This window comes from Hyaena hyaena, unplaced genomic scaffold (assembly GCF_003009895.1).
Source record: "Hyaena hyaena isolate Hyena2069 unplaced genomic scaffold, ASM300989v1 scaffold_113, whole genome shotgun sequence".
Taxonomy (NCBI): domain Eukaryota; kingdom Metazoa; phylum Chordata; class Mammalia; order Carnivora; family Hyaenidae; genus Hyaena; species Hyaena hyaena.
The window spans coordinates 2,586,233-2,600,257 of record NW_024080745.1 but is presented as its reverse complement, the minus strand read 5'-3'; the positions used below and the strand labels follow the sequence as shown (position 1 = coordinate 2,600,257).

The 14,025-nt window shown below is 36.5% G+C and overlaps 1 protein-coding gene across 3 annotated transcripts in view; it reads left to right on the top strand.

Moving 5' to 3' along the window:
• USP44 (ubiquitin specific peptidase 44) overlaps nt 1–13,200 on the top strand; it is a 56,943-nt gene extending 43,743 nt beyond the window's left edge. For 2 of the 3 annotated variants that reach the window (XM_039236574.1, XM_039236575.1), the window contains exons 3-6: nt 2,596–2,791; nt 5,223–5,331; nt 10,077–10,282; nt 11,455–11,721. In XM_039236574.1, the coding sequence (XP_039092505.1) occupies nt 2,596–2,791; nt 5,223–5,331; nt 10,077–10,282; nt 11,455–11,654 (711 nt within the window). In that variant the 3' untranslated portion in view covers nt 11,655–11,721. Of the gene's footprint in view, nt 1–2,595; nt 2,792–5,222; nt 5,332–10,076; nt 10,283–11,454; nt 11,722–13,062 lie in introns of those variants that run through there. The other variant, XM_039236576.1, reaches the window with a different exon arrangement.
• Nucleotides 13,201–14,025: the final 825 nt, after the last annotated feature.

Here is a 14,025-nt window from a genome sequence, read left to right as displayed (position 1 = left end):
CTTCAGCTCAGGTCATTATCTTGCAGTTCATGAGTTCAAGCCCCACATCAGGGTTCACACTGACAGTGCAGAGCCTGCTTGGGATTCTCTCTGTCTCTGCCTCTCCCCCATCTGCACACACTCCCTCTCTCAAATATATAAACTTAAAAAAAAAAGAGAAAGGGGGAAAAATAAAATGCACTGTTATAGGGATGCCTGGCTGGCTCAGTCAGTAGGACATGCAACTCTGGATCCTTGGGGTTGTGAGTTCAAGCCCCATGTTGGGCCTAGAGCTTACCTTAAAAAAAATATTAAGATGCACTATTATAAATAGAAGTAACACACACTTCCCAAGGACCCATATGATACAGTAAATCTATGCAGTAAAAGAAAAATCATCTCCTTTTCCCATAACCTCACAATCCACACATAAAAACTATTAATATTTTGGTATATTTCTTTCTAGTTTTTTTACTTCTGCACATTTGTACATATATACCCCAACTTGTGTGGTCATGATGACTTTATCTACTTTTTCCTTTTTTTTTTTGAGAGAGAGGGAATCCTTTTTTTTTTTTTTTTTAATTTTTTTAAATTTATTTCTGAGAGAGAGAGAGAGACAGCGTGAGCAGGGGAGGGTCAGAGAGAGAGAGGGAGATAAAGAATCTGAAACAGGCTCCAGGCTCTGAGCTGGCTGTCAGCACAGAGCCCGACGTGGGGTTCGAACTCATGAACCGCGAGATCATGACCTGAGCCGAAGTCGGATGCTTAACTGACTGAGCCACCCAGGCGCCCCAAGAGAGGGAATCCTAAGCAGGCTCCATGTTCAGCACAGAGCCTGACTCAACCTCAGCCTCACAATCATGAAATCACGACCTGAGCAAAAATCAGGAGACGGATGGTTAACTGAGCCACCCAGGTGCCTGTAGTTTTTCATTATAATGTAAAGATTTTTCAGTCTTTAAATATTTGATCTTTTGTTTTTACATCCTGTCAATGTCCATTATGTATATATACCATAACTTATTTACCCATTCCCATATTGTTGTCTTGTAAACTAGTTCCAGTTTTTCTGTTATTATAAAGTTACATTTTTTTCTAATAATTTACTTAAGACAGAGCCCTAGAAGTAGAATTACTTTGTCAAAAGGTAGGTGTTTCGATACTTGATTACAAATTTCTTTCCAGAAAGAATTTTATATTTTAAATAGTGCAAGAGTGCATTGTACTTATTTTTTCCTTTATGGATGACTCGAAATTAGTAAAAACTTTTATGCCAGCTTTTTGCTCTCCTCCTTTAGATATGTAATGAGCTCTTAAGAAATTGGTCTTCTCAGGAGATTTAGATGCTTACTTGCTTCAATAAACTGTTCCCAAAAGGTTAAAACCAGGCCCAAATGAGTCCCCAGACAAACACCAAGAGTGTTCTTTGCGTCATTTTGTTAAATCTAAAATCTACATTAGATGTGGCTTCTTTATTTTGTTGCCTGTTCCACGAATGTAGCTTTATGAAAGAGTTTAGTAATCATGTGGGGATTACTAGATCTGTAGAGTCTGTCTTCACTTATGGGCAGTGTTGGCATTAAATCCTGCTTAGTGTTTCACTGAAGTTATTATTTTTTCCCTTTCCAGTTACTGTATTTCCTATGTCAGTTGTTAGAACCGCCTCATATTCTTTTTTTTTTTTAATGTTTTATTTATCTGAGAGAGAGAGACCACGTGAGCAGGGGAGGATCAGAGAGAGAGGGAGATACAGAATCTGAAACAGGCTCCAGGCTCTGAGCTAGCTGTCACCACAGAGTCCGACACGGAGCTTGAACCTACGAACCCTGAGATCATGACCTGAGCTGAAGTCGGATGCTTAACCAACTGAGCCACCCAGGTGCCCCAGAACTGCCCCATATTCTTTGTGGTTCCTATATTTGGTGAAGATTTTGACGTAGTGATGTTTGCTTTCAGTGAGAGTATAATGACATCATTTACATTAAATGTATTGTCTTTTGAAATTATCAGTTGTTAGGACTTCAAAATCTACATGTACTAATATACTATATATAAAAATATATGAACCGTATTTTATTTTTATTGTGGTTAGGAAGTTATAGGGATTCGGGGAGGGAAAATTAGTGAAAGATGAGGAAGGAAAAAGGACAAAGAACAAGTCTAATAATCTAAACAAATTAAATGCATATAATCTCTCCCTCTCTCTTTCTCTCTATCTCTTTCTCTCTCTCTTTCTGTCTCTGTCTCTCTCTGTCTCATGCACACACATACACACACACACACACACACACACACACACACAGAATGTATACCTAATTAGATGAGACCACACTTGTCTTCTTTTTTTTAAACCTACATTCAGATCTGACTAATGGCCTTGGAGTTTTTGAATGCCTACTGGCTAAAGCCCACCAGTACATAATGGGTTTAATGACAGTCATTGAAAGGAAATATTAAAATTTTTAAAATCCATGAAAATAATATAAAACAGATTACTCAGGATTCTGATGGTGCAGTTTCAGAAGAAAAACTAATTTCCTGACCTCTGTAGTGAACAGAGTAAGTGTTTGGACAGAAGGATTGTGTCTGAAAAACTATTATTTTTATTTTCAGGTTACATGTGTTGCATGTGACAACAAATCAAATACCATAGAACCTTTCTGGGACTTGTCACTGGAATTTCCAGAAAGATACCAATGCAGTGGAAAAGATATTACTTCCCAGCCATGTCTGGTTACTGAAATGTTGGCCAAATTCACAGAAACTGAAGCTTTAGAAGGAAAAATCTACGTATGTGACCAGTGTAACTGTAAGTAGAGACTGTATACTCTCTTTGCTTTTCTAAGAGTAGCAAAGAGAAACACAAATGAGAGGAAGCTAAAAAATTCCTGAAGTAGTAGTTCAGGAAATAAATTTTGGTAGTTCATCAAAAGACATTGAGATAGATGTTTTCACTTTATAATTTGCATTGTGAACTATGTGTTTGCTTTATTGGTGACATTTAAAAAATTTATCTTCTAGTCAATTGTGGGGAAAAGAATTCACAAAATAAGAAATTTAAACAATATGCGAGGCAGAATAAAGTAGCAATGGAGAATGGTCAAAGGAAAGCATATTATTTAGTACTGAAAATACTATTTGCTTTCTGACTCTTTTAGCTACATATCAAAAAATTGATCTATAGATAATATGTGCATATAAGTGTGTGTAAGCATAGCTATCTAATAGGAAATAATATATATATAGGGAGACTGCTGCTATGGAGATTGGTTTCATAAAAACAAAGATTTAGTCAAAAACCATCTACTGTCTCTTTATTAGTCATTGTTCTAATTGCTATGGATAGAAGTAGAACACTTTTTAAGGTGCTTACATTCCTAATGGAAGAAACAATCAGGATCTATTATGAGAAACTCTCTCATAGAGGTGAGCACAGGAACCCAGCACTGGAGGGTTGAAATAGTCATTTCAGTTAAAGGGAAGCATCATCCTCCAGGGAAATTGTATATAAAACCATGACAGATCTGCTGTGTCTTTAGCTGGTGTCTTTATCTTCTCTTTCAATGTGCATGCAGCATCTTAGTGTTTATACCATATATTTTCAATTATTCTCTCTAATTTCCATGTCTGGGAAAAAATTATTCTTGGGTTTTAGATACTAAACTTCTAAACTAATATAAAAGAAATACTGGATGTTCCAGCATTGAAGAAATGTCATATCAATTGATGGTTTTCTTAGGATGATTTATACTAACATTTTCTGAGTGCTGGGTAATATGAACTCTATTATAAGTATATAACCCTAAGATTTATAAGGTTAGAACAAAATAAACCTATCAAATTCAAATGGTGAAGTTTTTCTTTCTTGGACATAAATGTGAATGGTCTTAGATGCTTTCATCACCAAATCTGGGAATAGATAGATATTATGAATGAATGCAGAATATGATTTTATAACATGTTTTTGTGTGTGTACTGGGTCTACCAAATAAAGGCCTACAAGAGCTATTCTAATTTAATACATCCAGGCAAGTATTTAAAATGATAAGTAAGGGAATTGACATCACTTATCTAGCTATCCCTGGGCCATATATTCAGGGAGACAATCCAAATGTAGATCCAGGACATTCAGCAGTGCTGGATTCCTGAATGTCAGGAGTAGAGACGTGGAGGAAAGTCTTGTGGCAAGTGGAGACGGCTTAGAGGACAGCCTCATGGGGGACTGGTTCCACCTCCTACACGAGAAGCAGCTGTTGCTTTGACTGGAGTCAGAGGTGCTGTATAAATTGAAGGACAGCTCATGGGCATCCAGATCAAACTCTGATAGAGAGTGGTCTTGCCTGAAGCTGCAGGGTACAATTCATAGGTGGACCTTTAAAGAAGCAAAGGAGACAGCAAAAAGAATCTAAAGTGCCACCTATTTAAGATTTGTACTGGGGCTCCTGGGTGGCTCAGTCAGTTAAGCATCTGACTTCAGCTCAGGTCATGATCTCACGGTTCTTGGGTTTGAGCCCCGCGTCGGGCTCTGTGCTGACAGCTAGCTGAGAGCCTGGATCCTGTTTGAGATTCTGTGTCTCCCTCTCTCTCTGACCCTCCCCTGCTCATGCTGTCTCTCTCTCAGAAATAAAACATTAAAAAGAAAATTTAGAAAAAAATAAAGTTTGGTTCCCCCAGACTACAAGTAGTAGGTGAGATGATTAAAAAAAAAAAAGATTTGTACTAAAATAGCAAAAGCAAGACACTGAGGGAGCTCAGGCACAGAGCTGATAAAGGACTGCTTTGTCAGGAAGGGTGAAGGGTGTTCTGAGCAATTAAGGACCTGTCCCCACTGGGATTCTGTTTAACCTCAGTAAATGAACTGACCATGATAATTATTTAAATTAAGAATTTGGGAAGTGTATATTAAAGTATGTTTAAGGAAAGTTTTAACCTATCCTATTAATTGGCATAGCCAAGTCCATTTTTAAATATTGTAGCACTATATCTTACTGTTGCCTTATTTGCAGGATTATATTAAATCATGTACTGAATTGTGTACATCTGTCTACCTTGACTCGCTCTTGTGTGTGTGTGTGTGTGTGTTTGTACTTTCAAGTTTTTTGAGAGCAAGTGTGTTCTTATCTCTAGCACAATACAATGCCTGTGACAGAGAAGATATTTAATAATACATGTCTTAAGTATTTACTCAGCATTTCTTTCTATCTTTAAATTTGATTCCCATTCTGTCTTTGATATCACAGCAAAGCGTAGAAGGTTTTCCTCAAAATCCGTTGTACTCACAGAAGCACGAAAACAGCTTATGATTTGTCACCTACCTCAGGTTCTCCGACTACATCTTAAACGATTCAGGTTAGTAGTAGTGGTATTAGAACTACACACTTCATTTGTTTGTTTGCTTTAAAGATTTTTAATTTTTAAGTAATCTCTACATTCAACATGGGGCTTGGACTTAAAAATGCCAAGATCAAGAGTCACATGATATACCAACAGAGCCAACCAGGCACACCTCCAAATTTATACTCTAATTTAATCATTCCTTGTGCTTATCGTGCTTCAAAACTTAACCCATATAATGAATCAAATTTTCGTAGTATATACTTGGCTAGTAGACGATTTACATCTACCTACTTCTGAATTTATTTATGTATTTATTTTTTAAATGTTTATTTATTTGAGAGAGAGTATGGGGCAGAGAGAGAGAATCCCAAGCAGGCTCCACACTGTCAGCACAGAGCCTGATGTGGGACTCAATCTCAGGAACTGTGAGATCATAAGTTGAGCTAAAATTGAGAGTCGGATGCTTCACTGACTGAGCCACCTAGGCACCCCTACTTCTGCTTTTTTTTTTAAAGACAAAAATATCCTGTCATTATCTCTAGCCTTGACCAGTAAACACCATATTCAATAACTAAACTTCTGATTAGCTTCTCTTGTAGAATGCTTTGCTAATGAGTAGACCCCTCCCATTTTGGTCTGCTCAATAATATTATTCTCCATGTAAGCTTCTGCTTATAGAGTTTAAAATACACTCATCCAGCATATTTTAGGTATAAAAGTTTTTAATTTATAACTTAGAGGATTTGGCCCAATTGCTTCATTCTTAGAAAAGTAAGTTCAATTAAGAGGGGTTAACAAAAATGAAAAAAACCTCTAGTGTTCAGAAATATGTTTAAACAGGTGAATTAGTTTGCAAAACTGTTGGTTAAGCAAAGCATATGGTTTCATACTTCGTAATAACCATGTTAACCTTAGAGCTTCTTCTTCTCTTAAATGACTTTATGTGCTGTGATTTGAAAACTACTGAGACCATGTTTTTCATACATATTGGGTTTTGCTTGTTTTAAAGTTTTTTTAATAATTGGGATGCCTGGGTGGCTCAGTTAGTTAAGTATCCAATGTCAACTCAGGTTATGATCTCACGGTTCAGGAGTTTGAGTCCCGTGTAGGGCTCTGTACTGACAGCTCAGAGCCTAGAACGTGCTTCAGATTCTGGGTCTCCCTCTCTCTCTGCTCCTCTCCTGCTCGCACCGTGTCTCTCTGTCCTTCAAAAATAAAGAAACATTTAAAAAATGTAAAGTTTTTTTAATAATTAAAATAATAATTTTTTAAAAATTCAAACCTGGGTGGCTCAGTCGGTTAAGCGTCCGACTTCGGCTCAAGTCATGATCTCACGGCTCGTGGGTTTGAGCCCTGTGTCAGGCTCTGTGCTTACAGCTCAGAACCTGGAGCCTGCTTCAGATTCTGTGTCTCCCTCTCTCTCTGACCCTTTCCTGTTCTCTCTCTCTCTCTCTCTCTCAAAAGTAGATAAAACATTAAAAAAAATTCAAACCTTACAGAAGGTAGAGTAAAAGCCCAAAGTAAGTACCTCTCTCCTCTCAGTCCTACTTCCCAGAGATACTGTTAACTCTGGTCAGTTACTTCACTTCAGTTAACGTATTGAAGCTGTTAAAGGTACAGTCAACAAATAACATGTGAGTGCTGGTTAATGCAAGATGTTGTTCTATATTCTTTGGGGAATATAAAGTAGGTTCCTTTCCTCAAGACTATAATTAGGCATGCACAGAAGTAGTGGTGAAATAGAAATACTAAGTATCACAAATTACATATAAATTGATTTATCAGAGACTTGGAAGAGGGCGTTAACTGATGTTCCTAAAGTCTCTCTAGTGGCATAGGGGTCTCTATGTTATTCAAATTTCAGTTTATATGTCATCTCTCTAGAGCAGATTTCCCTGACCATCCTATTTAAAGGTAGCACCACTCAGGGAACCTGGGCAGCCCATTCAGTTAAGTGTCTGACCCTTGATCTTGGCTCAGGTCATGATCCTAGGGTTGTAGGATCGATCCCTGCATCCGACTCCATGCACTTAAGATTCTCTCCCCCCTCTGTCCCTCACCCATGTTCAAGCTCTCTCTCTTAAAAAAAAAAAGGTAGTACCACCTTATTTCTGCTGAAATGGCAGAACCCATCACCTATTTCTCTTACTCTGCCAGTGGAACTGAAGCTCAGTAGCAACAGGGACATTGTCTATTTTATTCTTGTATCTGAAGGTGCAGACCAAGTTCTTTTGCATAGCAGTTGGCCAAAAATATTCATTCACTTAATAAATATTTTTGGCCAACAACTATGGAGCACTTTAGCATAAGGGAGCAACATGAACAAAGGTATAGAGGAACAGGGAAGGGTGTACAACAAAAGGTGTTGTGAAGTCAGGTGAGACCTGCCATTGTGCATAAAATCAAGTAGAATGGAAACCGGAGGATTAGTTAGGAGGTTAATAGTGTATTCCAGGGCCAGGGAGCATGGGGATAAATGAGATTCTGTAAAAAAAGAACTGAAAGGTCTTAAATTTTTGTTACTTAATTTGGTACTGAATCTGCTACTATAAATTGTTGAAGAACTTCCTGTTCTTCATAATTGCTGCTTTAACCTGGTATTTGAAGCTTTGTTTAGAGTTAAACCTGTTTGACTCTATCCCTTTTCATCTTCTGCCCAAAACATTTTTGACCCTTCAGAGGTTTCTGATTCAGAGATTTTGTTTATGCTGCCTTTACCACTTTGTCTTTCTCCTTTTTCTTCATCTGTTCAAAAAGCACTATTATATTTGCTAGTGTACAAAATATATAGGATATATAAAAGATAAAAGGGAGAATGGGATTGGAGAGGGGCATATAGGAGCCTCTGAAAAAGCTAAGAAATGGAACATTTCTAGTACCTTAAGGGCTCTTCACATGTGCCTCCCACTTTGTTCTCTCCCTTCTCTTTAAACCACTGCGAACTTGGGGCATAGTGTTATCTTGTTATCATTTTACTGTATTTTTTTAAGCTTTTTATTTATTTTGAGAGAGAGTATGAGTGGGGCAGAGAGAGAGAATCCCAAGCAGGCTCTGCACTGACAGTGCAGAGCCCAGAATAGGGCTCGAACTCACAACCCTCAAGATCATGACTTGAGCTGACATTGAGAGTTGGACACAAAACTGACTGAGCCACCCAGGTGACACCATTTTACTGTATCAGCAGAAAAAAACTGGGTGCCAAACTTATCAATAGGAATCAATTATCTATTTAGATGGCATACAAGTATTTATTTAGCATTATTAAATAATGTAAGGTTTGAATATTATGGTAAAGTAAAAGAAACATAAACTTGTGAATAAAAATTATAGGAACTTGTGTTAAGCAAGTCCCCCCCCCCCTTTTTTTTTTTTTACATGCTTGGCCTTCCATCCTGACTACTTAAAGGTGCACTGGATGTAGGATCTTCAGTACATTTCATGGTGAAGAACTGGGATATGACTCTTAGTCCAGCAGATAATCTAATTTGCAAGTCTCACCTTTAGTTCCAGACCATTTTATATTGTACTAATAGCATATGCATATATTTTGACTTCACAAAAAAGTCTATACTCCTTTCTCCCTTCTCTACCATTATTTATCATAATCTCATGTTTTAGTACTTTAATGCTATCATATTTTCATCTATGCCTTTCTTTTGTCTCTGTACCACAGTACTCCAAGCTGTATTATAATCCCTCCAAAGAACCATATATTACACTATCTTCCCATGTAGCATCAGCTCATACTCTGTATGATAAAAACATTGTTTGCCATTTTTTGATCCAGTACTGAAAAGGATGACCAACAGACTGAGAAAATGACAGTATAGAGGCATTGTTTGAGTTCTGTCCCTAATGAGTATTGGGCTGACTTACAAGGAAGGGTCACAGTTCCTATATATATATATATATATATATATTTTTTTTTAAGAGCTCTGAAGTGTTCTGAGGAATTAGAGGTTTTGTTCTGTTTTTTTCCTCCACATCTGGTCAAGAAGGATCCAAAGTATGTCTCCCAAGTACAAACTGTAGCTTCTAGGGTATCCCTCTTATAGTATGAAAAGGCAATAGAGAATTAAAACCCATTTTGTGGGGCACCTGGCTGGGTCATTTGGTGGAGCCTGCAACTCTTGGTCTTGGGGTTGAGTCCAAGACCCGTGATGGATATAGAGATTACTTAAAATCTTTAGGGGTGCCTGGGTGGCTCAGTCAGTTGGGCATCCATCTCTTGATTTCAGCTCAGGTCATGATCCGAGTCATGGGTTCCAGCCCCATGTTGGACTCTGTGCTGACAGTGTGGAGCCTGCTTAGGATTCTCTTTCCCTATTTCTGCTCCTACTCTGCTAACATTCTCTCAGTCTCTCTCAAAATAAATAAATAAACTTAAAAAAAATAAATCTGTAAAAGGTAATAAATAAAAAATTAAAAACCTGTTGGTACCTTGAATTAATCCATTAGAAGGGGGAAACTGCCATAGGGCCATAATTTCTTTCCTGTATTAATCTTCTTCCTATATTATCATCTGACTACAGAAAGCAAATACTTTAAAACCTGACCAGACCTATTTTATAAGCCTCAATTCTTCCATTTATAACCAACTTCAACATTGAAAGGATTTTATATTTACATTATTTTATATATGATACTTTGTATTTATACTGAGACCTTCTATGATGACTGTCTGAACCTAGTACATGGTTATACTCCCTTGATTTTTTTTTTTTTTTTTTAATAATTTTACCCTGGTTTGTTCACAGGTGGTCAGGACGTAATAACCGAGAGAAAATTGGTGTTCATGTTGGCTTTGAAGAAATCTTAAACATGGAGCCTTATTGCTGCAGGGAATCCCTGAAATCCCTCAGACCAGAATGTTTTATCTATGATTTATCTGCTGTAGTAATGCACCATGGGAAAGGATTTGGCTCAGGACACTACACTGCCTACTGCTATAATTCTGAAGGAGGTATATAGATGGGTAGATGGGGAAAAGTATTTTATCTTAGATCAAATTTGGATGCTGGAGTTTAGACTACAATTTCTAAATTGGCCACTAAATGATCTTACGTGAAGTCACTTGACCTTTTGTTTTCTTTCAAGAATACTTCTGTACATAAAAAAACAGGGTTTGTGCAGAAAATTGACATTTTCTGCAGGATTGTAGGAGTTTTGACTTCCAAGGCTGTAGCAGTAGGAAATAAGGATAGTCACATTAATTCAGTGTTATCTTTTTTTAATAATTTTTTTTCATGTTTGTTTATTTTTGAGATAGAGACAGAGCACCAGTGAGGGAGGGCAGAGAAAGAGGGAGACAAAGAATCCGAAGCAGGCTTCAGGCTCCCAGCTGTCAGCACAGAGCCCAACGCAGGGCTTGAATTTATGAACTGTGAGATCATGACCTAATCTGAAATCGGACACTTAACCGACTGAGCACCCAGGCGCCCTAAGTGCCATCTTCTATTCCAGGCCCATTTCTAAGGGCAAATCCTCTGTGTACTGGTTTCATCTAGTTAATTTTGCTAGAGAACAGACCATCTAATAAACTGGAGATCACAGATATTTAGAACTCTAAGTTTTGGTTTTAACAAAACTCACTTTCAATTTTTGCCTCCATGGACCATCAAGGAGAGTCTGCATAGATAGCAAGTGATTTATGTTTCCTTTTTTTATTTCCCCTTCCTTACCTACTATTGAACAAAGACTGAGCCTCCCCATTCATACCATTCCCCCTAACCCTACACAAAACAAACACAAAAGACACATGGACAAAAAGCCCACATAATCTATGAATGCAATTAATTTAACAATAAACTACCAAGAGTGAATTGTACACTGTTCGCTTTACAGTAGGTTAGTAGCAAAAACGTTAACTGGTTAAGATTATACCTTGAATTAAAGATTGTGTCAGGTGAACCAATCAGATTCTTTAACTTCATATTACTTATAGAATAAAGGTAGATCAATCCAGAGTAACATACTGCCCTAACTATAGTTCCCATTAAAAGAAATGAGTTGGCTATTTTCCATTCAAAGATAATTCTCACTGAAACTAGTGCCTTTAAATACATTTTAATTTATACTAAAAACTTCTAAAATTCCTTCATAAACATTAAGGTATATTTCTGTGCTTCACTCTAGGGTTCTGGGTACACTGCAATGATTCCAAGCTAAGCATGTGCACTATGGATGAAGTATGCAAGGCCCAAGCTTATATCTTGTTTTATACCCAGCGAGTTACTGAGAATGGACATTCTAAACTCTTGCCTCCAGAACTCCTGTCTGGTAGCCAACATCCCAGTGAAGAAGCTGATACCTCTTCTAATGAAATCCTTAGCTGATCCAAAGACAGTGGGGCTTTCTTCTTGTGATTTTATCTATACTTTTTTAAAGGGCTTATAATTTTGAGCTTCATTGTTTTAATTTTTTACTTAGGAATCCATGCACACTGTTTATACATTTTGTATCTACAACAAACTTGTTTCATTACAGAGACAAAATGAGCATAAGCGTGTGTATCAGTGACAGCAATTAACTAAACTTTTTCAAGAACTTGGGAGTTTTAAACTTTCAGTGTTTACTTCAGACTGGCATTACCTCTTTTATATTATGATGTCTTAATTGGCTCAGATCATGAATTTGTGCAATCTTTTACTGAAGTTGAGGTGGCATCATTTTATACATTTTTTATTTATCTTTTGTAGGTATTTTCTATACAAATTCTTATTAGGTGGAAATTAGTCTTCACTAATAGTCCTACAAAAAAAAAAATTCAGGCAATTTGTATACTGAAGTTACCTTTGCCCCTTGAAGGTACTGTGAAATACCAAGATACTACCTAAATACTCATCAGTCACACTAATTGACATTCCTAAGGCTTTTTGTGTTACAGGACTCAGAACAGACATTACTTCAGCTAATGGAACGTCATTTTTTCCAAAAATTATTAAGTTTTAATAATTGTTCTTTAATTGGCATAGTCAAACTTTATACAAATGAAAAGGACAGCTTTATAAACAGTATATTTAAATTACTTCAGTACTGTAGACATGAAAACAATGATGGCTTGGACTTACAATGATTTGTTTGGCAGCAAACAGGTTTGTTCAGATTCTAATAAAGCAGTCTTATCAAAAATCTAAATTCAGCAGTGCACTATGGTAAGCAAGTACAGTTTAACTTGGATATGAGTTTATTTTGTGTTTAACATTAGATCTCTTAAAAGCTTTGTACTCTATCATATCTTGAGATTTTTAGTTTAGAAAAAAGTAAGTCTTCTTGAAGAGGAAAAAATTGCTTAGGACAGAGAAGATAATTGTTCAAAATTGACAACTGGGCAATATGTTCAGCATCTCATTAAATAACTAAAGGCTTGGATTACTTACTCTTGCTTCGATTATGTGAAGACTAGGAACCTCAGATATTCAAACACTTGGCCCCTTTTAAAAAATTATCTAAATTTCAATTTTATTATAAATATACTATGAAATACTCTGTTCTTCCCAAATAATCTTACTAGATCTCTTTAAAATCCTACTGCTGCTAACTTATCCACTAACCTCTGTAGATCAGCTCTTTCACATCTTAGCTCAGTGTTAACCACTGGAAGATCATTTATTCTAAGTTTGCTGGTAGGTTGAAATCTTCATGAAAGATAATATCCTATAGGATGCTGTTTTCTGTTGGTGTTCATCTATTAAGTATAAGCTTGAAAAGGACCTCTTTTAGCAAATTTTCCTTAAATTTCAGAGAGCAAGTCATTGGGGCAGCTGATCATGAAGTGCAATGAGAATTTATCACTGAACAGACAAATCATTTATACCAAAATACAGCCTGAGTTTTAAATGGCTAAAGTTTAAAATTGTTCATCTAAATACCTATGCAAATTGTTACCTCAACTGTTAACATAATTATACCTCATTAAAGATTTATGTGGTCAAGATACCTGAGTCTAGCCTTTTTTAATTTCAAGGATTACTTTAGTGAACTGCTGTACACTTTAGCACCTGACTTTAGGGAGATAATTTAAAAACAACTCTGGAAGATTTGCTGTTTGTAATGAATGGTACAGATGTTTCAGTACTTATTTCACTATAAAAATATATGAGAAAGAAACTGACCCTTTTATTTTTTAATCCCTCAAAACTAAAACCTAGGGGGAAGGCTGTGTGTGTGTGTGAGGTCAAGGGGGGGTATATGGGAACTCTGTATTTGATGCACAATTTTGCTATAAACCTAAAATGGATATAAAAAATGTATTAAATTTACAAAACCAAAACCTAGCCAATGAACACAAACTTAAGATTTCTTATTGTACACCTCAGTGTAGATTTCTGCATTCGGCTAAGTTGATCTAACAAAAAACAACGTGTTTTGGTTGTAAAATAATTTACTAAAGGCACTATTTGTTAAACATCAACTAATAATTTGTTACTAATAAGGTACATCATTGTAAACATAACAAAATGATTTCAAGAGATACATGGCTAGTAGGTAAACAATACAATTTTTTTAAGTGACAGCTTTCCTATTTACAAGATCATATTCCAGCTATTCCAGGGGTGTGCAGCAATGCTACTGCCCACAAGTTACTGGGAGGAGAGCTTGGATGTCAGAACTGGTTTGAAATCTCTACTGCAAAAGAGGTCTTATAAAACTCCAATATTCTTCACTCACAGGGTAAATTATAAAACTCTTGAGCTTAGAAATTGA